This window comes from Eurypyga helias, unplaced genomic scaffold, assembly GCF_000690775.1.
Source record: "Eurypyga helias isolate BGI_N326 unplaced genomic scaffold, ASM69077v1 scaffold10450, whole genome shotgun sequence".
Classification (NCBI taxonomy): domain Eukaryota; kingdom Metazoa; phylum Chordata; class Aves; order Eurypygiformes; family Eurypygidae; genus Eurypyga; species Eurypyga helias.
In genome coordinates, this window is record NW_010223775.1 from 18,920 (window position 1) to 46,817 (window position 27,898).

General features: G+C 39.8%; 1 protein-coding gene across 1 annotated transcript in view; it reads left to right on the forward strand.

Moving 5' to 3' along the window:
- Positions 1-262: 262 nt before the first annotated feature.
- Positions 263-27,898, forward strand: part of FAM160A1 (family with sequence similarity 160, member A1) — a 35,252-nt gene continuing 7,616 nt past the window's right edge. Inside the window, exons 1-8 of the mRNA XM_010152295.1 lie at positions 263-364; positions 1,770-2,396; positions 7,158-7,316; positions 9,567-9,653; positions 20,758-20,925; positions 24,412-24,491; positions 25,941-26,128; positions 26,560-27,570. Coding sequence (XP_010150597.1) covers positions 263-364; positions 1,770-2,396; positions 7,158-7,316; positions 9,567-9,653; positions 20,758-20,925; positions 24,412-24,491; positions 25,941-26,128; positions 26,560-27,570 — 2,422 coding nt within the window. The remainder of the gene's footprint in view (positions 365-1,769; positions 2,397-7,157; positions 7,317-9,566; positions 9,654-20,757; positions 20,926-24,411; positions 24,492-25,940; positions 26,129-26,559; positions 27,571-27,898) is intronic.

Here is a 27,898-nt window from a genome sequence, read left to right on the forward strand (position 1 = left end):
AATTGTATCCTCAAACTGATTTTAAATGGTTTCAAGTGTTCTATTTAAATATGTTCTTTTTTTGTTATACAATATAATTTGATTTACGTAAGTATATGTGTGTTTTGGTTTCTCTTCTGTTTTTTAAACAGATTTCTGTGGACCACAAACCTCAAAACCCAATATCAGTCTCATTATGATGCCTGAACATCTGTAGCTAACTACAGGATTTTAAAAAGAAATCCAGCATGGCCTAGTTGGCTTGACCTTTGGAAAATTTATAATGTCCTCTGGAACCAGTATCAGCAAAAATCGGCAGGCTCCGAGCCTGCAGGGTGTTGACCCAGAAACATGCATGATAGTATTTAGAACACACTGGGCACAGGTAATGTTAATTAGTTTTATTGATTTGAAGTAGGCTGCATTAATAGCAATTTGCTTCATTCATTCTTTTGGGATAATCCTGAATTGCTCAGGAACGTGCAGAATGTAGTAGATGACACTAAAACGTTTTTAAAATGCAAAGCTAATTGACTTTTCAAGGTGTGGTTAGGCTGTACTAATCACACTTTGAACTCCAGATTTGCATCTACATGGGAAGTGATAGGACGTGCTGATCTTACAGCCTAGATCTTACTGGCTTTCCGGTGATTCACTGTGACTTGTACCCTCTTGCAACCTTCTGTGCTTCCTTTCCTTGTGCTGGGTAAGGCTTGCCTGTCTTCTGTGAAGTGTATTAGATGCTTGAGCGCCAAACTGTATGCGGTGGTGTTTATTGTGGACAGATGTAGATTATGCACTTCATAGTGTAAAAAGTTTTTGCATGTCATCAGGATTATAATTGCTTTTAGGCAAAGCTATTTTGCTCCGAGCACCATAATATAAGGTCCTATTTTGTGCAGCAATATGAATAACTAATGGTTTATGTAAAATGGATTTCTGTGCTGCTGCTTTTGCTGGCTTTTGGCTAGCCCAAGAAGCAAGCCAGATGAATGATGGTGTTTGAGATGTTCCCAGAGTCAAAGGAACCTTCGTTCAAGAGTCATCTTCTCCCATTTAACTCCAGTGATGCTGTCGTCTTAGGGGAGCTGCTGTTCATTTTTTCATTTGTGGCAATTATCCTCCCCAAAAAGGTTAGACAGTGGTGGTTTCACAGACAATGAGCTTCATTGGTTGCATGCAGAACAGGATTTAATCCAGGGGTATAAGTGCTGGAATGACAATTGGTACTCAATCCTAAATCTGTACTGAATGTTGCCAAGAGTATGTGGGCATCAGTGGCCATTCGGTATCATGTAAGGTGTGGCAAGGGAAGATCTGCTCTGTGGGCTTTTGCCACTCTTACTACTGCCAATCATCTCATGATACTGATGCTCCTGAGCACAGTTGCTCTGGCTGAAGAGCAGGCCCTTTGATTTCAGTCCTTGTTTCAAACATCATTGAAACTCAGTTTCTGAAGGTGAAGGGAACCTAGTTTATCCATACTTCAGAGAACTCCGAGTTTTCAGCGGTAGGACAAGTGGCAAATTTAGGTGCTTATTAAAAAAAGGCCAACAAAAACATTACATTTTAGTATTATATGTGCCAAATGTGAAACTTTGAAATTTAGGAAGTTTGACAGACAAAACCTAAAAGCATAAAAAGGGTTTGTGCTTTTTGTGTGAAGAATTTTAATGTGTGGGGTTTTTTGTGGGTGTGGGGTTTTTTTTTCCCCCTCCTTACAGGACTAAGGGCATATTTAAAAAAAAAAAAGCATTCAAATAACTGATCTGCCTTTGGTTTGCCTTTAGGTTCTGAAAATCTTAGAGAAGCACGATCCTTTGAAAAACACCCAGGCAAAGTACGGGGCTATTTCACCTGATGAGGCCAGCACTGTTCAGAATTATGTGGAGCACATGCTTTTCTTATTAATTGAAGAGCAAGCAAAGGGTGCCTCGATGGGGCCTATTCTGGAGTTTGTGGTATCAGAAAACATCATGGAGAAGCTTTTTCTTTGGAGCCTGCGGCGAGAGTTCACCGATGAGACAAAAATTGAGCAACTCAAAATGTATGAAATGCTAGTAACCCAGTCTCATCAGCCTTTGCTGCATCACAAGCCCATCCTGAAGCCTTTGATGATGTTGCTGAGTTCCTGCTCAGGAACAGCCACTCCAACAGTGGAAACAGAGCTGGTCATCCTCTTAAACCAGCTCTGCTCTATAATAGCCAAAGATCCCTCCATTTTAGAACTGTTTTTCCACACCAGTGAGGACCAAGGAGCTGCCAATTTCCTCATATTTTCCCTGCTGATTCCCTTCATCCATCGAGAAGGAACAGTAGGCCAACAGGCCCGTGATGCGCTGTTCTTCATAATGTCTCTGTCTGCAGAAAACAACGTTGTTGCAAACCACATAGCAGAAAACACCTACTTTTGCCCAGTAAGTTGTGCTTGTTTTGCTTGATCTTCACTGCCAAACTGTCTCCCCTGTATTTTGCTCACCTTTTTCTGTCATTTTTGCAAAAGATGTGCTCCAACACATTTGTTTCTGCTAACAGCTCTTTCACAAGTAGTAGTGCCATTCAAGCCAGCCTTACTGTCAAACTCAGTCTTGCTCCTTGTTTTCGTACGTGTGTTTTGTGCTTTTGGGACAGCACAAGTAGTTTTGCAGTCGCACAGTGAATCGAGTTGGGAAACTGATTGAAGTTCTAGACCTTTGTGGGAGGTAAATCTGTTGTGCCTCACTGTGAGGCCCTGTAAGATTCTGGGAGTGAAGTGAGTGAGAAATGGGCTGTTTCTCTGTTCCGAGGCTGCTGTTTCTGCTGGCAGTGCTGGCTTAAGCAGGATGTGCTTGCCACACTATAGCATCAGTTCAACAGTTCAAAAACATAAGTGTGAAAATAATGTGAGTGTTACAGTAATGTAATATTTTTGCAAGATGTAAGGGAGACTTGCTCTTTGTCACAGAATTGGACACTTCTATGGCCCCCTCAGGCAAACCACCGTCTTGCTATGTTGTGTTCTGTTACAAAACTTGGTAGTAGTGTTGCGTTGTTAGGTCTGGCAAATCAGTCTTACTACATGAATAGAAAATGTTTGCTGTTAAACGAGTTACTCTAATTTAATAATCAAAGCTGCCCAACTGCAGTGTTAAAGCTAAAGCAGAATGGACATCACAACAAAAATCAGTTTGAGATCTGCAACGCATGGGTTCAAAACCGGTTGCTCTTTTGTGCCAGCTTTTGAACGGATTCATTTATCTTCTGCATGGCTTGTGTTTTAGTTTAAAAATGGAGGGGAGCCATACTTAGCTACAAAGTAGAGAATACTAGAATCCCTCCCTTAAGAATTCGTGCACGACAGCTATTCCAGCCCTACGTTTCCACTTAGTCTGACATTGCTATGTCCTTTGAGCAGTAGGGCAGAGCCAGGTTTGCAGGCTGGAGGAGACCTCCAAGTTCTGAAACAAAACTTCTAAATGGTTTCCTTTGGCAGTTGTAAATATCCCATCAAATTCTTGGTGCTGAAAGACTCCAGGTGACCTTGTTTAATAGATGCTGCTAAAGAATATGAACTTGATTCTCAAACTGTCTCCGAGACAGATACCATTATTGGATCCATGCTATAACTTCTACAATTACATCTTCCAATTAATTAAAAAAAAAAAAGGCAGCCTTTTTACACTGAAGATAAAAGCCAGCTATATTAACCTTCGAACAGCAGGGAGCCGTGATTGACAATCATTCTAATTAGGAAGGCTTCTTGTCAAAATGTGCTAAAATCAGACTTTTCTGAACAGTAATGAGACTAGCCTAAGTCTGTAATAAAACTTTAATGCAATGCCATAGAATTAGCTCAAAATTAGCACAAAATCTCTTCTGAATTTGAGTCTGAGCTGAAGGAACAGGTTTTGTTCTGGTAGAAGACTGTAGCTGTCAGTGGCATTGCTGTGTATCAATCAAATCAGTGCAGATGTGGCCTCACCTATGCTGCAAAACAGCTAGCACAATCCTGTGCTGATAGGAGTGGAATTTGGGTGGCACCGTGGTGATGCTATTTCTGGTTCTGGGGCCAAGTTGGTTAGGAACCTATAGGGTTTTCTTTACCATACCTAAGTGCATAGTATAGGCATGCCCTGAGATGGGGTCTGGCCATAAATCTCTGCTGCCTCACATACCTGAATCGGTGTTAGATCGGTGCCAGGATGAACCTGAAGACTTGCATGATACTGTGTTTTTGAGCTAACTTTGATTAGCAGGTTTTTAAAACTAGATTACCCATGGTATACAGACCTCTAAGAGAATAAACTATAGAGAAGGAAGGGGAAAGGCTGCAGTAAAATACATCACTAGCAAAGGTTTTAACACAGAATGTGTAGACCAGCTATTGGGCAAAATTTTCTGATTTGGCAGAGATTTTTCTGCCATATCATTTTCATCATGCTCTGACGTGAAAGTTTTTTCTGAATCTGATTGAGATATTGTCTGTTCAGCATTATAGTAAGCAAACAGTGTTTCTAGAGAATTTTGAGCAGGATAGCATCTCAAAGTCTCTCTGTAAAACTTTCTATTAGTAAATACCTCACAGCTTAGGAAAGCAAGTACTAAAGCAGGAGGAGGTATGGCTCTGCAGCATCCTTGAAAAGTTGAGGCTGCACAGAGATAGAGACTATGGATGTGAAGGAAAGGGAATTACTAAAGGGAAGGAATTGGCCAGATAGCAACTGATTGTATATTAACAACACCTTTTAATCATATAATGTGTCTGAAATTACAAATCGCCAAGTCAGTGTCTTCTGTGAGTCAAGAGAAAGTAAATAAATCAAGAAGACTGGTTGGCAGAGACTCATGACTTGATGGTGAGAAAAAAGAAAACAGCAGGAGATGCTTAAAAGTAGATGAGCATGTAGGGTTGTCTTGACAAATGTTGGGAGAAGTTTAAAAAGACACTGCTCTGGGTAAAACAAAAATAAAAACAAATCTTGCCCTTCCAGATGTGAACTTATTAATTTCTTTCCCTTTCAGATTTTTTTTGTTGATATTTCTCTTTTTACTGATTAAAACTCCATGATGTAGTCTATATATGTGTATTATTTTATATGCCTGCTTATAGAATGTGAAGAGTTTTGTTAGTCCTTACAAATAGCAATCCTGTTCATACCATATACTTCTATGGACATTTTCAAGTTCATATCTAAAGATATGAAATTGCTTCCAGTGGCTACTCTGTCTCACTGCTTTAGAAACATCATTTCACCCATTTGTGTCATACTTCACAGCAAAATAAGAGCCTTTTGAACTTAAGAGATTTTAGCAGCTACATCTGTCACTTCTTTCTTCAGTAAGTCAGAAAAACTATAGAATTCTTCATGTCAAGACGTTGACTGATTGTGAGTTCACTCACTCCTTTTAGTGGGGAGTCATGTGTTTCACTCAAGGTCAGTTTCTTTTGCTTAAGGAGTAAACTTCCATATGGAGGAGAAGCGTAGATAGTACACAGCTCTGAAAATCAGATTGTCTACTGAAAGGGTAAGTATGTGTTTATGAATAGCAATTAAATTTTAAAATGACAATGGAAAATCAAGTGTGTGTGAATTAACAGGTTACAACACAAAAGAAAGTCAAGTTCTCTCTTCAGAATTTTTTCCTTCCTAGAATGCTCTGAAGCTTTGTGTGTGTGTGTGTGTTACATATAGGTGGTTCTGTAGGCCTACTAATATCTTCCTAACTTTTTGCTTCTTCTACCGTGAGAGAGAAAAAGCAAAAAGATTCTAGTTATAGAAGAATGTGTTTGTACAAATAGCAGCTTTGCTTAATGGCTTTAGCTTCTTAGTTTTCTAACATATCTCCAGCATCTTTCTTTATATATCTATATGTGTATAAAAAAGTAGCATAGTCTGCTAAAGCAGTGAATTTTCCACAGTATTTCACCCACCTTGTAGTATTTGGCTTAATTATGTACACCAGAATAAATCCATCTTAGAAACAATGTGATTTAGGAATGGAAAACATTCAAAAAGACAGCCTTTGTCTGACTGGGTGGGTTAGCAATTGTAACTGGTTATCCTTGTGTATGATCAAAACCTGAATCCTCGTCCATGAACCCTTGGTCTTTGACTTTCACGTTGTCAGCTGTTTATTTTCTAATGGGTACAGCAGTTGTGTTTCTTCTGAGCTTTGGCTGTCAGCCCTGTAGATGCCAAGCAGCCCTTTGCAGAAAGAGGAAAAATTCATAGGCTGTTGAATGAAAACTAAAAAGATTTCCATCAGGCTGAGTCTTAATGTTCCCATTAAAATGAGGATCATCGTAAAAAATTGTGCTGAAGTTGTATAAAATCATGTCAGAAGGATAAGAGTTGTGCAATATTTAGAAAATTTGCAGCTTTTATTAATAAAAATCTTGGTCTGAAGCTATCGATACTGTAGATATATTCAGTAACATTTAAAAAACCTTATTGGAAGTAGACTTTTAAATTGTAACTAAAAATACAATCTTATGCTTCAGTGATGCATTCTACATAAATCATCTGTAAGCCTTAGTATCACTGGAAACTGTCTATATAGCAACTAATTTCAGATTTTTTATCTCTTCCCTTTCTTCTTTAAAATACATTAGAAAGGAAAATGAGAAATTATGAACAGTCCAAATTTTTTTTTGAAGTGGATTCAGCTGAGTTCAAGTGCCTAGGAATGAAAATGAACATATGTCTGTGGTCTACGTGATGCTGAACTTCATCGTTGTTGATGGGGCACTTTCCCACTCTGTTTCTGATGTTTCATCTTTCCGAGTGAAATCACTTCATGTAGGTGCGTGTAAGCAGTAACATACAAATCACCAACGGAAGACAAGCTGTAGATAAATGACAGCAGTGGCTGCTTCTGGAATGGACGGGAAGTACAAAATGATTTTACAAGTATTTAAAAAGAAATTATAACTTCAGATCTGAAAAAAAAGTATAAGACCACCTGCTTTTCCCCATCACTTTCTCCTAAATACCATTGGAAGAAGGATGTTAGATGGAAGGCTCTTTAAAATATTCATGTCTTTCTGCCACAGGACTCTTCTTGAAAAGGAAATGAAATTAATCACAAACCTCTTTTATGCTACTAAAACTAGTACGATAAACTCTTTGTGACATTGCCATTCAAGCAGATGGACCATTGGAAAGTCAACTTATTTCACTTCTGGTTTTGAAATACAGGTGTTAGCAACTGGACTAAGCGGCCTCTACTCATCTTTGCCTACGAAGCTGGAAGAAAATGGAGAGGAGTGGCACTGTCTGCTCAAAGATGACTGGCTCTTGTCACCAGCCCTTGTACAGTTCATGAATTCCCTTGAATTCTGCAATGCTGTGATACAGGTAATGGAGCAGAGTTGGCCTGTCCTTTTGAAGTAGTAGTGGTTTATATATTCTGCAGAAGCTTGTAAATGATAACGTTTGTTTACTTTTATTAATGACATGGGTGTTTTAAGTTACACTAAAATAAGTTGCTTATAAAATGAAAGCTTTGTGCTGTTTGTCCTGGTTATAAAGATGAATTAATGTGGTTTTGTTTTTCAGGTGACAGATGCTAGGGATGAAAGCAGTAGATTTTTGTAGCAACTTGGCATGTCATTAAGTAATTGGGAGGATTTTCTGGTGTGGGGTAGTTTGTGGGGTTTTTTTTGGTTTTTGTTCTTTCTTTTTAAAGAAGTTTTATTGCCTTTTAATAGCACTGACATTAAAATGAAATTGAATGCCTTTACATGTGGGAAAGTGTAGTCTTAATATATTTAAGCACTGAAAAACATTCTGTGTTTGTCTAAGCTCTTATAATAGCGTACAAAAAAAAATAGTGTGTTTTGCCTGTTGGTGAGTACTGCATAAAGAAAGCTTTCCAAGCAGAATTTAAGTATCTTCCTAGAAATATAAATTAATTTTAGATTGGCCTGATTTGAATCCACTCTCTGTTCTTAATGATTATTTCTTGATTACATTTTTTTCTTTTTTCTGGCTTTGATCCTTTAATATCTTTTTCCTCTCATCTAAATGTAAAATGAGATTTTTGGTGGCTTATATTGTTATTAAGGGTAGAAAACCCTATAGAACCCCTGTCCAGTATTTTGTTGAAACATAGTATAAATGCTACAGAAACTGGATTTATGTGTTACTTGAAGACACGTGCTGAATAAGATTGAAAATTTAGTCACACTTCTGTTAAATAAAAGATACGTTTTAGTGAGACGCGTGAAATGCAATAGAGCAACTGATTGACTATGAAAGCATTGAACAAGCAAAAATAATAGTAGCTGTCATTCGTTAAATGCAATATACAAGATTTTTAACATGCACGTTTAAACGTGAAGAGGAGACAATATTCATTTTGGTGTCTAAGCTGAATTTTTCTACAGATCTACATTTGCAGAAGGTCATATTTAATACCTTTTTAAAAAATTGATGTAAAGGTTATGGCAGATAAATGAAAGAGGAGCATATTATTTTAAAACCACTTTTCAAATAAACTCAAAATGGTTAAGGATCTTCAGCTGACATGCAGAAAGAGCATCTTCTGACTGCTGCTTGATTGTGTCTTTACAGCCTTTCTTCAGCTGAATTGAAAGCTCAGTTACTGCAGGCATTTTTGCTCTGTGCATGGAATGGTCTTTGTGGTGTGGCTTGTTCCGTGTTGACCCAGAAGCTTTGGCCAGAGATTAAAAAGGGATAGTGTAGCCAAGACATCTTGCCATTTACTACTTTTTTCCTAGATCACAGCATGGGAAGGGCAACCTTTCCCCTTTCCAAAGTAAGGCTTTTAATTACAGAAAGTCTGGGAAGAATTGCAAGTGGGAGATGTATTTTTGGTCACATGTGGGCTGTGACATTCCAGTCTCTATGTGAACTTCAAACAGAATATATTAACTTAGAATGCTTCTGAATGGATTTTTTTTTTTAATCAAATTTCTCTTAAATGCATGAATTGATAATATGTTTTCTTTGTAAAAATAAAATGAATGCTTCATTATAAAAGTAAACTTCTGGCTTGTAATAACAGTTCATTTTGTAAAGCTCCTAACCAACCTATTGAATGAATAATGTAGGGTTTGTTTCCATTTCTGTTTGTTTCACAGTGGCTGGGAGAAGGGCATGTGAGCTGTACGTTCTTACCCCATAGCTAGAGAGTGCTTTGGTTTACCAGCTCTTGAACCATAGGAAAGCAGCTGTTCTGCTTTTTCTTGTACAAGGACAAGTTAACAATGGCAAATCCACCTTCAAGTGACCCTGACGAGGTTGCAGGAGCTAAATTTAGAAGCTCAAATCTTCCTTTGATGCATGGGTTTACACATTTTTCTGTCCATCCATTCATCTTTTGTCAGCATGCAGGGAGATTGAAAAGCCCTGTTCTCTAAATTTGGCAGGCTTACTGTAATTAAACATAGCTTGTGTATTTGTTTGAAGAAGGAAAAATCTATAAGAACCTGGTGAGATTCTTAAATCTGCTGATGAGAAGGACAAATGAACATGTCTTGTTAAACAGGAAAGGGTTTGGGTAGTGGATAATAGTAGTTTGTGCACCGTCTTGTTTTGGATCTCACTGTAACTGTTCTGTGTGTCTCTTCCCCATCCTCTTAGGTGGCACATCCCTTGATACGTAACCAGCTTGTGAATTACATTTACAATGGATTTTTGGTGCCGGTAATGGCTCCTGCGCTCCATAAGGTCAGTGGTGTATGCAAGCAGGACAGGAAATAATAACGGATAAAAGCATTATGGATGATCTCTGTGTGAAAGATACTATTAAATGTACTGTCAGTAGTGACTTCCATATAACTGAGTAGGTTTCCATCTTTTCATTCCATACTTTCTATTTACACTATACAGCAAGCAAGATATAGGTATTTCTGAAAATGTTTAAAATTAAGTGAAATGAAGAACCAAAATCTTCTTGCTGCACTAGGCTGACATATCAAAAAAGCAGTGATCTTTTAGACAAACATTTCATCATGGCAGACGTGTTTCCTTAAGGATTTTTTTTTTTCCAAAAGGAAAATGCCCACAAGGAGAATATTCAGTCAAGATACATTATGCTAATTTTAGCACAGTTGCTATTGTTTTGAACTTCCTTATCACAGTTGGTAGAGCTGTTTTCATAAAGTGGAGAAGTGCAGTTTGGTATCAATTTTCTAATGTATTAGGTTGCAATTTATCTTGCTTTGAAGAAAAATATAAATCCATTTTTCTGAGCATTTTTGGAGTTACCCTTTGCCAAATATGTCACTGATGTTGGTGAATAACTTAATTTTGAGGGATTTTTTTTGTTAGACTGCAGAAACCCACATTTCCAAGTCTTGCAGAATGTGTCAATTAACTGCTTTGTAAGAAGAACACCTTGTTTTAGGAGGAAAAGTAGGAATTGCTGAGAGTAAAAATCCACCAAAAACTGCTAGGAGATGACGAATAAATTACCTTTTGAAGATCTACTAATTTTTACTTAGTCTGCCAAGCAGAAAACACAGCACCTGTTCCATTTTCTGAGAGGCCAGTGAAACACTGTACCCTGGTTTCTAGTCTAGGTTTTGGCAGTGCACACAATTCTTCATGGTAAGTAGTCACTTACCAAGAAAGTAATAAGCAGTATAGAATTTTCTTCAATGATTCAACAGACCTCAAATGTTTGGAACTTGGCGAGGGCTGAAATAAAATTTGGCTGTGATCCAGATCAAGGCTGTAATCTGTCACTGAGATAGTTCATCTCCTTACCTGCCAGTAATTTTTTCTATTTCTGTATCTTGACTTAATCCCTTACCAAGACCAGGAATTAGAATCAGAAGTGAAAAGCTAACCAGCTTCAGGTCAAGGTTATGGATAACAAGGGAGATATCAGAATGTAGCTGTGGGATTCTATTCTTAGGAACTGTTTTTACCTCTGAAGACAAATTTTAGGTTGTTTTGAATACTACCACACTGCTGAATGCCATTCCTATTGGTCAGTGAATCTGCTAACCCCATATTGGCTTGATTATTTCCCTGCTGATGTTACTTAAATAATTTAAAGCATGCTGTTCTGATGATTTTTTTTTTCATGTGATGCAAATTTTGTTGAATCTCATTCATCTACTCTGAAATTGGGTAAAATGTTATTTCTCTTGAAAATGGAGATGATTGCTGCTAATGTATGTGAGTTTTAAGCCTAGATCTTTCTTGAACCCTGACATTCTGCTTGGTGCCTTGTTCTTCCAGTAATAAGGAAGATAATTAAGATAATAAGTAATGATAATCAAGAACTTTCCTTGATTATCATTAAGTTTGACTTTTTCTTCTTTAAAATTTAACTTCTTACATGTATAAACTTCAAACACATTTAATGGAGAAGATGGATTGCACCATCTAGTGGATCTGATACAAGGCGCTGGCATATATGAGACCAAAACTCCATAGCAAAAGGAAACCAGTAGAGAGGCTCATTCGACCTCTTCAGTCTTTCTTGTGCTGTGCTCCATATTAATTTAACAGAAAATAAACTTTTAACACCCTTGCTTTTGGGACAGATGTCTATGTGCTAAGACATAATTATGCTGTAGCATCTCTTTCATACATTAGAGTAATTTCTACTTGCCATTGAAAACATTCATGCTTAGTTGAGGAGTAGGCTTTAAAAACTGTATCATCCATTTAGGGGCTTAAGTGTTGTAATTAACCTTCAGTTTAAGAAAAAATTGTGAAGGGCCAAAATGAGAGAGAGGCCAGATGCACCAAGGTGTTTGTTTAAAACAGAAGTTCTTTCATTGAACACAGTACTAAATGGATCTTGGTTTTTTGACTCTTTTAAACAATGAAGCTGGTGTGGTATCCCAAAATCTCCTTGTGGCTGAAGACTTTAGATTATATTCAGTTGTTCAGTTCAGGTTGTTCTGACTCATTCTGACTTAGGAGTTCAAATACAATGAATAGCAGAGCATGGTATAAATACCTGATTAGGAAGACAGAGCTATGGAAGATTAGAGGGAGGGATGGTAAGAAGAGATGATAATTATTGGTACATTTAGGCTTTGACTTGCCTGATCCTTTCCCCACACACTCAGGCAGTTTTGCCATATTCCTCCTGGCTCTCCTGTCCCTGTTTCCACCTCTTCCTTTTTATGTTTCAGTTTTGTTAGGAGCTCCTAGTTCATCTATGCAGGCCTTCAGTCTCTTTGCTTGACTTCCTTTTCTTCTCCCAACTTAAAACATCGGACTATCAAGCAAGACTTTTGGTAAAAGTAGCATCAGTAAGGAGAATTTTGGTAACAGTAGTTCAGAATTTCAGTAAGTGCTACAAAGCTTTGAGATATGCATATGTGTGAACTTGAAACGTCTGTAACATCTATAGAACTATGGAGTAAGCTCTGCCTTTTTTCAATTTTTGCAGATTGTCTCCCTATACATACTTACTGTGTACACAGTTCACTCTGTGAATGAAACAGTACAAGAGTGTTGAGGACAGAGATGGGTTTCTATGAGTAAGTCGGGGTGGGGAGGCCAACATATTTTACTTGGAGTGATTTTTATGGTTTTATCTTGGGAAGCCAGTATGAAGTTGAAAAAAGAGTTAGCTAGTTCAGGCTCTTTTTTTCCAGTTAAGGAAGTTTCAAATTCATCAGACTAGCTAGCTTGAAATAATCTGGTTTTCACAGTGAACTCTGTAAGGGTTATTTATGTAGCAGATTAACTACAATGTGCTTAAATAACACAAACATTCTCAAGTTTATGACTCCCAAACGTCATTCTCAAAGATAAGGATCCTAAATATAGCATGTTCTTGTAACCTAATTTATATGGTCTATACTAATCTTGTCACTTCGTGTGGGTTATCCCACCCACACGTGTAATGAGCGATTGCCAAATATGTTCATATCTTAGAAGCTGCAAATTGCTGAAGGGGTAGATGGAACTCAGCTTTGTACTATGTAGCTAGGGATATGCTTTAACTGGCTGTGCTGCATAGCCCTGGCTTGACCTTTTGGTTGTCTGGATTTTATTGTACATTTTATAAAAGCATTCATTCTCTTACTTCTGATACCTGAGTTTCTTGAGACATTGAAGAAAGTGATTCAGTGACTTGTTCAGGTGGGTTTGCCTTTGTGCAAGGTCACAAATTCCTTATTTCTGTACAAATTCAGTTAAAACCAGAAGGAATAAAATACTTTGTCCACAAAGACATGGAGCTGAAGAAAAGGTTAATTTGGTAGATTTATTTTGTAGTAGCAATCCATGACTTAAATTCTTGCGCAAACCATCTTTTGTTCTTCCTGGTGTGTCTGGGATTTAAGAAAATTAAGACTATCTGGCAAAATCTGTTCTTAATTAGAGACTGGTATTTTTTGATGGCATGCCAGTTACAACCTGAAATTATGCAGTTCTGTACCTTCTTCCCTAGGTTTTGATACTTAGGAGAAAAATCTTTTCAAGAAGATATGCTTTGAGCAACCTGGTCTAGTGGAGGGTGTCCCTGCCCATGGCAGGGGGGTTGAAACTAGATGGTCTTTAAGGTCCCTTCCCACCCAAACCATTCTATGATTCTATGATATAATTCTGCTCAGGTGCAGAGCCATAGCTTTCAATTTCTATGATGTATCTCATTGCTATTTCTTGCTTCACTTTCAAAACTAACTTTTTGGAGTTCTATCAAAAAAAAAAAAAAAAAGTCTTCAGGGGCCAAATTGTGCAAGGGTCCAAGTAATCAAATCAGGCTAATTTTTCCTTCAGTCAAAACCTACTGGAAATCCCAGGGTGAATCCAGAATAACCCCATCTAAGTCTAAGTTTTACTGGTTCTGTTAGAGGCCATATTGCCTTAGTTTAGTCTTTATGTATTTGGTAGTAGCAATTGCTTATGTACCTTATTCTTTTAGGAAGTTGTAATAATCTTGCAGAAATCTGATCAATGAAATCCTTTTCAGAAGGTCTTTAAGTATATATTTTCCAGTCTTACCCATGTGCTAAATATTTAGGAGCAACACTATGGTACATATAAGTATTATGCTACCTTTGATACAAATCAGATTGGTTATATACATCTCTTCCCTGTAAGTGCATTTTGATTTAATTGTAATTTGGCATTCAGAGAATTTGGGTGGCAAAGATAGCTATTTGCAATGTCTTGAGTGTTTATATAATTTGGATTATTTCAGTCTATTGAAGATAGTGCTAAAAATTTGATAAATTACATGATAAAAGCACATCTTTAATGTCTTTGCATTTACTGCTATACTACATGGCATTTAATTGCTAACTATGATATAATTATTTTTCTACTTGGAAGGCTTGGTTTAATCTGAATAATGGAAAACTGTACCAGCGTTTCAACCTAAAACATTGCTGTTGGCCAAGTGAACAGAACCACGTGAAGCACTGGCGAAGTCCTGTCAAATAAGCTCAGTCAATGGACCTCAATTCTATTGAGCACTAACCCATCTAAACGAAAACCTCTAACACGATATGCTACTGTGATAATTCAATAATGCTTGCTTGGTGATTACACAGCTCAGCTAGGGGGAAATGACCTGTAAATTATACTGTACAGATTAGAAGGAGCATCTTTATCCTACAAGACCGTCAGTTCTCATTTAGAAATAATACCATCTTTCACCTTACTGAAAAGTGTTTGGACAGCTGCTGTAAGAAGGTGTAAAGCTAAACGTTACTGGAAAACTTTGAATAGTCCCATGCTTTGTAGCTACTGACGAGCTTCTCCAAAACTTAATTTTACTGGATACAGGGTGGGTATATGTTAAAGATGCCTTTCTTTTTTTGCATCCAACACTGCAGTTGACTTGAATTTTAACCTGGTATAGACTGAACCAGTTTATAAATGTAAGCTGAGGGAAGTTGAAGCAGTTCTGCTATTTTGGTTCCCACAGTGTGAGAACTTCTGTCCTTGATCCTGCTTGTCCCCCTTCTCTTTTGCCAAGATGAAGAGAGGGGGGACATATGGGAAACTGATTGAGGTTAAAACTCACCTTTATTTCCAGCACAGTTTTAACCTGAATCAATTCCCTGAGCCAATTCACCGTGCAGTGAAGTGAAGGATGAACCCTTCTGCAAGTATAAGCAGGGGACAAGAAGCTGAAAATTAATAGAAAGGAGAGAAGACGGTGGGAACGGTTGGAATTTTTTGTGAGGTGGGCTTACTCAGATTTAAACTGCTTGTAGACCTAGAGGATAAGTTCTACTAAGAACATTCATGGCCTCTTCATAGGCAATCTGAAATCCTTGTAAGGAAAGGAAATGTGAAGGGAGGGAGGAATCATGATAGCCATATTCCTGTAAGAGGGCATGAAGCTGTAAATTAGAAAATATATTGTGTGGATCTCAAGGGAAAATAGCCAGTAATAAAGAATCAGTGCAATTGGTCTAACACAGTGAGTGTAATATATTAAACTGAGCTCGCAATGACAGTAATTTCTGGCTCTTTGCTATTACTTGGCACAGCGACTTGTAAAAGCTGGATCTCTACAGTGTTCTGCCTCACCGTCTAATCAGTCATCAGAGGAGGCAAGAAAAATTTTGCTAAAAAATATTACATAATTAGAGAAGGGTATTACAAGGCTAAAAGTGGCTTTCTGTTTTCAGTAATCTGTAATCAACTATCTGTCTGGCTATGAAGAATCTCAGGTAGCCCCTTTTGTAGCAGACTACATCTTAATTATCTATAACAACTGACTGTTGTAAAGAAAAACGTAGTTGAGGTTTAAATGATACTGTTAGACACTTAGAATCTATATGTATATTAAAAAAAAGGCAGTAACTTGTAGTTGTTACAACTATTGATAATGAAAATAGAAATGGTAGAATACTCATCTGATTAATGCAATGGATATGGGTTTTCCTCATTTTTCATTTTCAATTCTACAATTTGATCTTGGGAGCAGAGATATTGCTAGTCTTTACCATTAGTAGGAAGGATCTAATGCAAGGGATGCTGCTGGTGGGTTTTTATTTTTACTATTGTGGTCATGGTGTGTTTTAAAATTGCTGAAATATCTTTATAAAAACATAGCTTGAAATTTACTCACTTAGAAAAGGGCTATTTTAGAAAACTACCACGTCTTAATTTTATTCATCCCTTTGATATGGTATTTTTCTTGATACTTAAATATCAAATCTGTGCATGCTTGAAAGTTTTGGCTTGGTTTTAATCATCCTTTCCCAGATGTTCACTTGGTTGGAGCGATTCCAGAGGAGGCCATGAAGATGCTCAGAGGGCTGGAGCAGCTCTGCTATGGGGACAGGCTGAGAGAGTTGGGCTTGTTCAGCCTGGAGAAGAGAAGGCTCCAGGGAGACCTTATTGCAGCCTTCCAGTACCTGAAGGGGCTACAAGGAAGCTGGGGGCGACTTTTTACAAGGGCCTGTAGTGACAGGACAAGGGGTAACGGGGTTAAACTGAAAGTGGGGAGGGTTAGATTAGATATCAGGAAGAAGTTCTTCACGGAGAGGGTGGTGAGGCACTGGAACAGGTTGCCCAGAGAAGCTGTGGATGCCCCATCCCTGGAAGTGTTCAAGGCCAGGCTGGATGAGGCTTTGAGCAACCTGGTCTAGTGGAAGGTGTCCCTGCCCATGGCAGGGGGGGTGGAACTAGATGATCTTTAAGGTCCCTTCCCACCCAAACCATTCTGTGATTCTATGATTCACTTCAGTTCTGAGAGCTAGCTAGAAGCTTATCTGGACAAATTATACTGTAATCAATGTCTACAATAATATAAAATTTTTGTAAGCTGCCTCAGGATTTGACTGTAGTGGATGTGCTTGAAGTGGGTAGTGAATGTTTTGTTCACCAGGAGCATTAGTTCTTCTGTTATTTACCTAAGTACTGATTTGAATTTGTTAGGAAGGATTTCCCTACTTTCCCCAGATCTGTCTCATGAGATCTTAGTTTAAGGAAAGACAACCAGCAGGTAGTGTGAATGAAGCTTAACAGCTTTGGTATCTGGGAAAACAGATATCTTCAGTAATAACTGCACGAATTGAATGCATCTCAGCACTCAATGTATTATGTATAATGCCATCTGTAGAAAAGGTTTACAGAGTTAAAAGGGTTTTTGCCAAGGCTGGATTTTGCCTAGTGTAACTGATTTCTCCTACATTCTTCTCAAGTTAATTGCACAAAAAGTGAGTTCTCTAGAGGCTCATTCAGTGCAGGCTAATGTATCCCCACTGAGTAAAAAGAAATTTAACCTCATGGAGCTAAAATTAGCCTTTTCGAACACTTCTCTAGGTGCTTCAAGTCTTTAGGAGTTACACTTAGTGTCAGATATAGTAAAAGGGAGGAGCAAACCCAGAATGTAAGGTGGCAAAATAAGATATAATTGTAAAAGCACAGATGTCTGCTTGTCAAGTTAATTGATCTTTTTCCTAAGATGCATACGTGGCTTTCATTTCAAATGCTGAAGAGCAATATTTTTGTTTAATTTGCTCTTGTGAGGAAGCAGAAGGATGGTCTCTCTGCTGGTTCATGTGGACAAAGGCGTGCTCGCTGAGAGCGCGCTGGAACTTCGGTAACACAATAGCATTAAAATCGCTGGTACACAGTTAACTTGCCTGCTTTGAGCGTTGCACAGTCAGCTGCAGAATAGATCCCAGGTTTGTTTATTGCAAAAGTTTGAAGGAGTGTTGTGGATAAGGCAGTGTGTTTTCATTGAAAAATGAAAAAAGATTCTTACAAATCCATTTAAATCTTGACAAAACTGAGTCATTTTCCCTCTTTCTGAGAAAATGGTTAAGCAGATTCAGCAATTTCTTTCCCAAGAAGAACTGAAAATTAAGTGTAATGTGGCACCCTGCACAGCAAACCTCAATTCAAACAATTAAGATTTAACAAGGTTGTAAGTAACTCCTCTGTGAACTATTTGGGCTTCATTAATCACTGGTTCTAGGTCTGTTTAGTGATGTCGGGGAAGTGCTGGCTACAGTAAACATGATTCCTTTTTTTGTCTAGGCCCCAAGCTGTTAGAAGCACTGAACACGCTCTCAGAATTGAACATCCCTAAGTGGTCTCTAGCTGGCTTTCCTCTGCTCTTTGTTTCTTTTGTGATACTCTCTCTGAAAAGCGCATGGGTTTCTCTCGCCGATACAGATGTGGATGAGTTGTCCAAAGAGCGACACTTGCAGAAGAAGGTCACTGCCCTTGTGAATCTGCTGGCTTTTCTTGCTTTCATTCACAGCTTCAGTATTTTAGACATATACATAGGCCTGTTCCTCGGCTGTCAGCGAACATCTGTGAAATCTGCAGGCCAAGAATGTGCTTCCTTGTCTCCATAAAGGGTGAAGAAGTGACACAGAGACATGGCAATGTATTACTTCTGTCTGGCCTTTCCTTGGCAGAGGGTTTAAACTCCTCCATGAACTGTATGCTCTCATAATGATGTCACATGATGGATTTCTTGGGCTTTGCTTTTTATAGTTTGCTGCTATGAAGAAAACAAAACAAACCCAGCCAGTTCTCAGGGCAACAGTCAACAGGTTTCATCAGAAAGCCATTGTTTTCTACCCCACAAGTCCCCACGCCTTTTGACTATTGCAAAAAAAACCAGTAATCTTGGCTAGTTTCTTTGGTTTCACAAGCCTGGCTCATTTCCTGAGTGGGTTTTTGGTGGTTGAAAGTGGCAGTAGTCCTAAGGAAAAGCGTGTGTACGTGCATAAGCACATTTGTTTTATCATATTTACAGTAATACAGAATTTGAGTTAGGACTGTAGCCGCAGTGCTATTTCAGGCTATCTGTAACTTTGGGGTGCTTAACCCCAAACTTAATTATTTCCCCCCCCCACCCCCCCCTTGACACTTGGGAGAGAAGGAGGAGAAATGAATTAATAAGCTGTTATGAGTTGGAGTATATGTTAATAGATATTGTTCTGTGAAAGAACTATATTCTCATTTCTGGTTTTGGTAGCCCCAAAGGTACAACTACAGAGCTAGAAAATATGTCTAGCTGTTGCTTACTTAGCTTTACAGAGTTCACAGATCCTGTGAAAGTGTGCCTCTTTCTCCTTTTTCCTTTCTCCTTTTTTCTTTTCCTTTCTCTGATGTATTTTAATGCTTGATTTTGACAAACCTTACTGAATAAACCAAGAACCTGAACTTATTTCTCATTCGGGTGAAAAATTCAACCACTGTTACTTCTCCAGTGGTTTGTTTCCAATGTCCAGATGAGCTGGTAGCCCAGTGTAAAGATAGTGTTAGAGAAAAGCCTCAGAATGAGAGTGAATTATGACCTTAACTTTCAAGCTTCTCCCTGCTGTCCCCATCGGTGCTGTCTCTCCATAAGGTCTGCATGCTGCATACAGCATTCCTATGTTCTGTGTAACCAGCCAGAAGCAGCTTGTGATCTTAAATGCTTTAAAGAGAACGTTTGCAGCGTGACATTACTGTGTACGTGGCTAACATGCAGCATAATGGAACAGGGATTTTAATATTTACAGCATGTTACGTAAATGCTGCCCTTCTGAGTATTTTCTAAATCCTCTTAGCTCTTAAGTGACAGCTTTGATTCTTTTTTTTAATAAAATCAGTCTTTTCACTTATCCAGCTAAGTTTGGTAAACAAAAGATGTTTAATACTTCCTTTCATATAGGCAGATTCTTGTATTCAAGGGTTTATCTTTGTGCACTTAAGCTTATTAGGTTCCTGGGTACCTATTTTTAAAAAGCTGACTTCGCAACAGCAGTTCATGGTGCAGAGGTTGCCTTTGGAATATTCTGTGCTTTGCCAGTGCATACTGTGAATAGATAAGCTCCGCAGGATTGCCATAAGTGGAGCAGCGTGGGGTATGGTATGCAACTGCCACGTGGGTATTTGAATTGTGTTTTGCTAGACAAATAGTAGGGAAGACTTTTTGAGTTTTGGTCTGTGTGTATGTAGGTATATACGTACTGCTTTTAAAAATTGAGTGAGATAAGGATTGTGCTGTAGGAAAATAAAAAGAAGGAAAATTGTGGCAAAATTCTGGATAACTATGGGGATTTTTTTCTTTAAAGCTCTACAGCCATAAGTTTTTACTGTGCTTTGATTGTGCTCTGTCATTTATTTTTCATAAAGTGGTAGACGCAGGTATTCACAAGAACTGCAAAGGCTTTAGAAGGATGACAGAAGGTGATGCAAAAGACCTGACACGGGCAAAAAGGTGGTGGGGAGCTTCTAGTATGATTGGGCTCTTTATACTTCAGTATGTGTGAGATTCAGGGTGTCAGTTCAGGGGAGGCTTTTTTTTTGTCCTGGGGAAGCAAGACAGATAAGAAGTGGGTTCAAAATACTTGCGAGCCATGCAGAAGCATGCTCTGTGCAAATTTTAAATCAAAGACTTCAATGTTTTTCTGGCAGTGTTATGCTTCAAGAGCTGGAGAGGAGGAGGCTCCAGGGAGACCTTATTGCAGCCTTCCAGGACCTGAAGGGGCTACAAGGAAGCTGGGGGGGACTTTTTACAAGGGCCTGTAGTGACAGGACAAGGGGGAATGGGTTTAAATTGAAAGCGGGGAGGTTTAGATTAGGTATCAGGAAGAGTTTCTTCACGAAGAGGGTGGTGAGGCACTGGCACAGGTTGCCCAGAGAAGCTGTGGATGCCCCATCCCTGGAAGTGTTCAAGGCCAGGCTGGATGAGGCTTTGAGCAACCTGGTCTAGTGGAAGGTGTCCCTGCCCATGGCAGGGGGGTTGGAACTGGATGGTCTTTAAGGTCCCTTCCAACCCAAACCAGTGTGTGATTCTATGATTCTATTTGCCAGTTACACTGTTGCAGAGGATGGATGATGTTTTGTGCACACACTATGTTTGCATTTGCATTCTTTTTGCCTGTAGGTGACTGTGGAAGAAGTGATGACTACTACTGCATACCTGGATCTCTTCTTGCGAAGTGTTTCGGAGCCAGCCCTCCTCAAGATTTTCCTCCGTTTCATTTTGCTGCACCGACACGAGAACGTGCATATCCTAGACACACTGACTAGCCGAATCAACACACCGTTCCGGGTAAGGCAAGCAGGAAGGAAGTTCAAGTACTCAGTGTGGATGTAGGTTAAATAGTTAAAAGGGAGATTCCCTATATTCTCTGGGTTTCTGTTTAACTAGGAATTTTCTCCCCACCCCCAAATGTCCTTCTGGAAGTCTGGATTCTGTTAGAAGATTAAAGGTAAATTTGGGAGCATTTTTATTCTGGATACTGCTGAATTAGTGCTGCCATAGGTAACTCATGCTGGGACTTATAAATACACTTGTGGTGAGGAGCATTTTTGATCCCTGGAGTTTTGGCAAGCAACAAGGATTTTCAAATAGTCCTTCTGGGTGTGATGAGAGCCCTATAAGGATATCTCCAAATCATGAACTACAGTATTGCCAATAGATTTTTCAGGAATCAAGTCTGTATTGTTGTAGCATGTTTGCTTAACCTGCTTTCTACTTTGGTTGAAAGAAGGTGTTTTCTTGCTCAAGTGACCAGATTGCTGCTTCCTTTTCTTTACCTTCGCTCACCTGTGTAGTAAGGGTTATCACAGATTTGCAGGGAGCTCCTTTCGGCCTAAGCACCACACACCACAGTGGCTGGAGGGTGAGCAGACAGAGATGATAGTCACCTTTGCTAACAGTTGGATCTTCTGGCAGAGAAAACTGCCTCTTGTTGCGCTGGACTACCCTTCTGAGCCTTGCTTGGCTGGTGGTCTTGGCTGAATCTAGTGTGATGCTCAGCTTCACAGATGAAATAAAGACTATTGTTCTAGTGCAGGTGCAAGAGAAGCCAGAACACCAGCATGTGCATTAAACTTGAAGTTACTGTCCCTAGTGCGCATCTGAAATTTGTTTTGAAATGTGAGTGCTTGTGAATACGGATGTATGCTGATGTTACTGCATCTCTAAGATGGATTAACTCTGAAAACTGAAACATCTTCTCTTGACAAAAATGCAAATGCTGTTGTCTCTGCTAATCATTAATTACTGTTCCATAGGCAAACAAGATGGGAATTGTAAAGAATTCTGCAGCCCTGAGCAACTCAGGATCTGGGCCAAAATGGTTCTGTGATGCTGAGTTTTCTGCAGCATGGCTTGGCCAAGTGCAACAGCCAGAACTGCAGCCTTCTGTGTTTCCATAGCACAAAAACTCCATACGTTGTTACTGGTGAAAACACTTATTAATAATTCACAGGGTTAAACTTATGTACAGACAGGTGGCCACAAGGACTTGTAAAAATACTATCCTCTTTGTCTCCTGGGCATATATTAACTCTTTTCCTGTACAAAATACAAAAATAGACTAGCTTTACTTAGATGATTCCGGATTTGCAATACGGTTGCAAAGACGAACGAGAAAGGTTTCCCTATAAATGGAAATTTCCTAAATACAGGAAAATTTAGGGCAGGTGTTTTTGAACTTTCAAGGTATAAAGAAAAGTTAGACTTGGCTCTCAGTAAATTTGACAGAGGAGATTAGAATTTCTCTCCATCCCTCAGCTAAAACAAACCTTTCATGCAAGGATCTGGCTTCTTCCAAAAGCTTGTTTTGAAGCCCTTCAACTCCTGTTTCTATCAAGAACTCCAGTTCTGGTTATTTCTTCTTCTCTTGTCCCTTTACTTACTCCACCTATTTCTGTAGACATGAGGTCTTGGACTAACTAGCACCTTCCTGTTGTCTCCTAGTATAAGCAGTGGACAGTGGTGGCAGGACAAGTTTGAGCTCCACGTTGCTTCACTGCAGGCCAGCTCATGAGCGTTCCCTGGTTCACTTCTCGCTGCTTTTTCTCTTTCTCTTGCTCTTCTCTGGGCGTTAATTCAGTGACCAAACTAGGAAGGCAATCAAGGAGACTTGCTTTTCGGAGGCTATCAAGTGAGATTCATGTGAACTTTGTTCTGTTCCACAGATAGAGCTACCAAGTAAGGGAAAATAAACGTATGCGTGTATATATATATGAAACGTGTGTTGATGTGGTCCTGGTCACCGTAGGCAGCCAGTCTTATTGTAGGGGAGCTGCGTCATTCGTCTGAAAGAACAGGAAACAGTGAAACAAAGAGTCTTTGACACTTGTGAGAAAGCATGGGTTGGAGAGAGGAATATTGCAATGTGCCGCTCGCTGCAGAGCTGGAGTAGAGCATTTGAAGAGTGGGAGTGAGGGAAGTGACTGCAGAGAAGAGGAGGAAGTTCCATAGTGTGGAAGAGATGCCATGCCCAGGCAGGATGCTGGATTTAATCTTGAATGAATTATGAAGGATGTTCAGTGACTGAAAAAAGTACAGAAATATCTGTAGCTTTTTCCTTATTTGGTCCTAATCTGTTTCTTTTGTGAGCTACTGAAAAGTGCAATTAATTTCACATATTAATTATTTGAGTGCATATAATTAATATAGGGAGAGGCAAGATTTAAACACCAACTTGAAACTCTAGTGAAGGGTCAACCTCTGCTACATAATTCTTGCAGTTAACCTGGTCCTGAAGTTGAAGCCAGCAGTGAGAGACTGTTTCTAGGAGAGAGCAGTGTAGGAGAATGTGCCTGAGGAATTAAGAAGCAGGGAGGTGATTGTGCTGTGGTCCATGTGCTTCACAATGCTGGACATATCTGGGCAGTCTAGCAAGCATCTGGCAGGTAGAAATGTACTGTAGGATAGCTTTGAAAGTGTGGGGTGTCTAATTGGTGACCAAAAATCCTCTAGAAATCTGCATTTCTAGTCTGTCCTAAAGCCAGCGTGGAAGTGGGATGTCTGTCCCAGAATGGGTATGATTTTTTTTACCTCTGAGTGTGACTACTGAAATACCTAGTTATGGGTATGTTTGATCACGCCTTTGCCAAAAAGGCGAGCATGCAATTCCAATAAGGAATCCCATTTTTCATTGCTACCACCTGGTCTCACAGAAAGGGTTTTCATGCCTGGCTGTAGTTCCCAGCTGTTCCAGTGACCTGTAGTGGAGGGTCTGTGAACACTCCATATGGAGTAGATTCTCACAAAAATGACTTGTTTAGCCCTGGCCTATGTCAATACATCAAGCTATCTGTAGAGAAGCGTTCAGCTTCTTAACATGTAGAACACTAATTGTTCCTTATACGTAAAGCAACAGAAATTTGAGGTGGTTTGTAACTTTTCTTTCAAGAAGACTTTTAGTTGGTTCAAGCTCTGTGTTAGAGGTAAAAAGTAACACACCAGCCTGGAAGTTACAGGGTTCACTTCATGCTGAGTTAAATTAAATTAATGCATTTGAATAACATTAAAGAGTGGTAAATTACTACCTCTTCCAATAGCTTGTTTGAAGGAAAATCCTAGATTTTATTTTGAAAATGTAACAAGTTATGTGTATAGCTCTAGACAACTTAAAAAAAAAAAAGAATCCCATGGGATGCTGACAAAATGAAATATCATACTAGCAGTGTCTTATAAAGCATGATGTTCTGGTAGAGCCATTTTGTAATGTAGTATGCAGGGAAGATTGGAAAAGTACAATTTCCAGAGGAAAAACTGACAACATTTATCATTTTCCAGCTCTGTGTGGTCTCCTTGGCATTGTTCAGAACGCTCATTGGTTTGCACTGTGAAGATGTGATGTTACAGCTAGTTTTAAGGTAAAGCCCTAACTCCTTTTTCACTCTTCAGCCTAATTCTGGGACACACAGTCTCTGCCTGTAGATGCAGAGCTGGATGAGAGCTCTCCAAGACAGCAGAAATCCAAGCAACTAGAGAGATAAGAATATTTATGATCCTGACAGAAGTCTACCAGACCTGAAGAAGTGTGATTTACGTCCTGTGATCTTCAGGAGCAAGAGATTTTTCTTGTGATTTATTTCTATAAAAGTGAGAGGAGAGAAGCTAAGAATATATTTATCACCTCCAAACTACTTATTCCCTGCTTCTAAATGTATAATTCTCTCCTGCCTGTTTTCTCTAGTGTATTATACACTGTGATACAGAGCTATATACTTGTTTGCAGCTTCCACCTTCTTTCTTGTTGTTTTCCACCTCTTTGGCTCCTCTCTTACTGAGAATACTGCAGGTTCCCAGACTGCTGTAGGTAGATTGTTATGTAAGGCACCAAATGCGTGGACCATTTTTGCTTTTAATTGATGGTTCTGTGCATTGCTTCAGAATACTGGCTTAGAATTTTGGTGCGTTATTAAAGGATAATTGATTATTTGTTTGAAAATATTGGTGTAACTAAATAGGGCTTTTGGCACCATAGATCACATGAACATTTGAGGTACTCTCTGTCCCTCCCCCCACAGGCGTTAGGGAGAAATTCCCTGCAGGTCCGAGTGCTGTGCCTGGGAATGCTGTTAGGACCTCTGTGAACTCAAGTATGTTGCCACTCTAACAGCAGTAGAGTGCTGTATTTAATCTTCTGTTTGTTTATTTAGGGAATCCTTTAGAATTTGTTTGTGTTTTAAGTGGCAGAACATCAGTCCAGTTAACACTGGGGCTCTTAATAAAGCGCTCTTTAAAAGCTGAAGTGCTCTAAAGAAGGACTGTGCTTTCTCTGTTTCTTGTGCTCCCCATAGCTTATTCTGTCCTCTGCCTGAGTGCTGCCTTGATCTAGTGCATTGAAGCACCTTGATGACCCTTCCCTCCTTTTTGCTGGCTGCTTGCCTGTAATATGTAAACTATCTCTCTCTGGATTTCCCAGGACAACAAATATATTAAGGATTCCGAGACAGAACTTATTCATAGTGGGACCAAACCACCCTGCTAGCCTTTGGCATCTGCCCATCCCACACTTCCTCAATCCTTTCTTACAGCAAGCTTGCTCTGACCACCAAAGGATTGTTGACTTCGCCGTTACGATGCACCTGATCTCCTGTCTCTATTTGTCTTGAGAGTTCCTCATCAAACAGTAGCTTCGCAGTATAGAGTCGGGGTTTCATGCTCTGGAGAGGTTTAGAGTGTGGATCACTGTCAAGATTATTATCGCTGTTTCTTTTGATTTGGAGAGGGCAGGAAGATGGGAAGGGAATTTTGTGTGTTGTTACTGTCTCTGACATGGAAGGAGGATGAAGTAATGCTAGACGCTGCTGTTTCAGGTATCTGATCCCTTGTAACCACATGATGTTGAGCCAGCGGTGGGCTGTGAAAGAGAGAGACTGTTACTCTGTGTCTGCTTCAAAACTGCTTGCCCTGACGCCAGTCTGCTGCTCCACTGGGATCACCTTGACACTTGAAAGCCAAGGAAAAGATTATATTCTGTGGACAAAAGCAGCACAAACTAAAGGTAATTGGTGCTCGGGGAAGGCCAGATCATGAACCGAGTTTGATTTGGTAGCAGCTCATGTGAGGAGGTGGGTAGGGGAAGGAAATGTGGTAACATTTAACAGCTACCCAGCGTGAATATGCATTCATGAAATTAATGTGCTCCTACACGACTGTAGCTCTCGCTGCTTCAGTGGTCTCTGTCGTGTTAGGGTTTGGATGTGGGCCGGTCTCTTGGAAGTCTTGAGTTGCAGCTCTGTCTTGGCAGTAGGAACAAGTCGTGCATCGTTATGAGCAAAACTGTTATTAGTCTTTATGCTTTGCTCTTCCTGCCTGATTGGATGGTTGGGACTAAAGACTCTACCTGCCCTGCCTTAGAGGCTGCCTTGCTCAAGAACTTTGAGGTTGTTTTATTATGTCACAGTATGAGTCACCAAACTTCTTTACTTTCAGATTCTGGCGAATGTGGAAGAGCTGTGGACATCAGCTACTTGCAGTACTTGGGGGAAGCGCAAGAAGCCATCCTCCAGTGTCTGAAAGACTGTAAGGTTTGGTCTGCCTTGTATGATGGAGTAAACCCCGATCCAGACACCTTTATCCAAACACTTGCTGAGGAGAACAGTGCGGATGTGGAACACCCTATGTTTCGGCTCCAGCAAAGGACACCCAGCACATGTAGCTCGTCTCAAGTCACTCCATTCAGTGAGAAGATGCAGTTGGAGCTAGAATGGGATGATAGCTATGACACAGGGATTTCTCCTGGTTCTGATGTGAGCTCACCGCAACCATATGATGACCTGGGAAACACAGAGATGCAGCCACCTGTAGAGCCACCAAAACACATTCAAGAAATGAAAAAAAATGCCATCATGCTCATCAAAGGATCTTACATAGAGGAATCAGACTTTCAGGATGATGTTATGGTTTACAGGTTATGTGCCCAGAAGGATACTCAGGATGATGACAACTCCAGGGAGAAACCTGTAAATGTAGCCAGAGAACATGACGGCCAAAGCCAGACTGTAGTCAATGGTCCTCTTCTGAAGAGCCAGCTGGAAATGGACTCGGATGAGCACAGTAAGAGAAATTCAAGCTTGACTCAAGGTGCAATGAAAGAACAAATAAACCAGAAAATGATTGAGATTGATCCACAGCCAGACTTAGCGTTGAAGCTTTCTCCTCAGGAGGCAGATCGTAACTTAAGTGTAAGACTGCTGAGCACAGATGGTGAGGATTTCATTGCACAGTATGACAAAATTATTAAGGAGCTGGATGCAAACGGTGCAAGCTTGGAGGAGCAGAAGTGGGATGCTCCTGACCCTGCGTCTCCTGCAGAAGAGGAGGAGGACTTTGAGAATTTCTCAGCAGACACCCCTTCTGCAGAGAGCATGTCATCTCCCTTTGGACCAAAGGAGGATGTGTCTCCCAAGCACGCTGCAAGGAGCCAGGGTGCTCCGTTTACAGGTGGAATGTCCTGTTAATTACATACATAATGAATACAGGAAGGCGTGGTGGTTAAAGGGGGCCAAATGAGATCACACTGCGTGGCCCACGGCACAAGCACAGAGCAAGGAACACAGTGCTGGCACTAAAGAGTGTGTAGCCCAAATAGCTGAGGCTGGTCCCGGGGGAGAGAGAGAGCCAACGTGAAAGCAGAGCAGAGCAGTCAGAGTGGTGACAGCAAATGGTGGTGCTGAGGGGTGTTTCTGGCTGCTTTTTTTGGTAACTGTTTAAAATCTTGAGCAGAGGTTATGTTATTTGCATGGGAGAGCTCCATCATTACAGGGGAAGC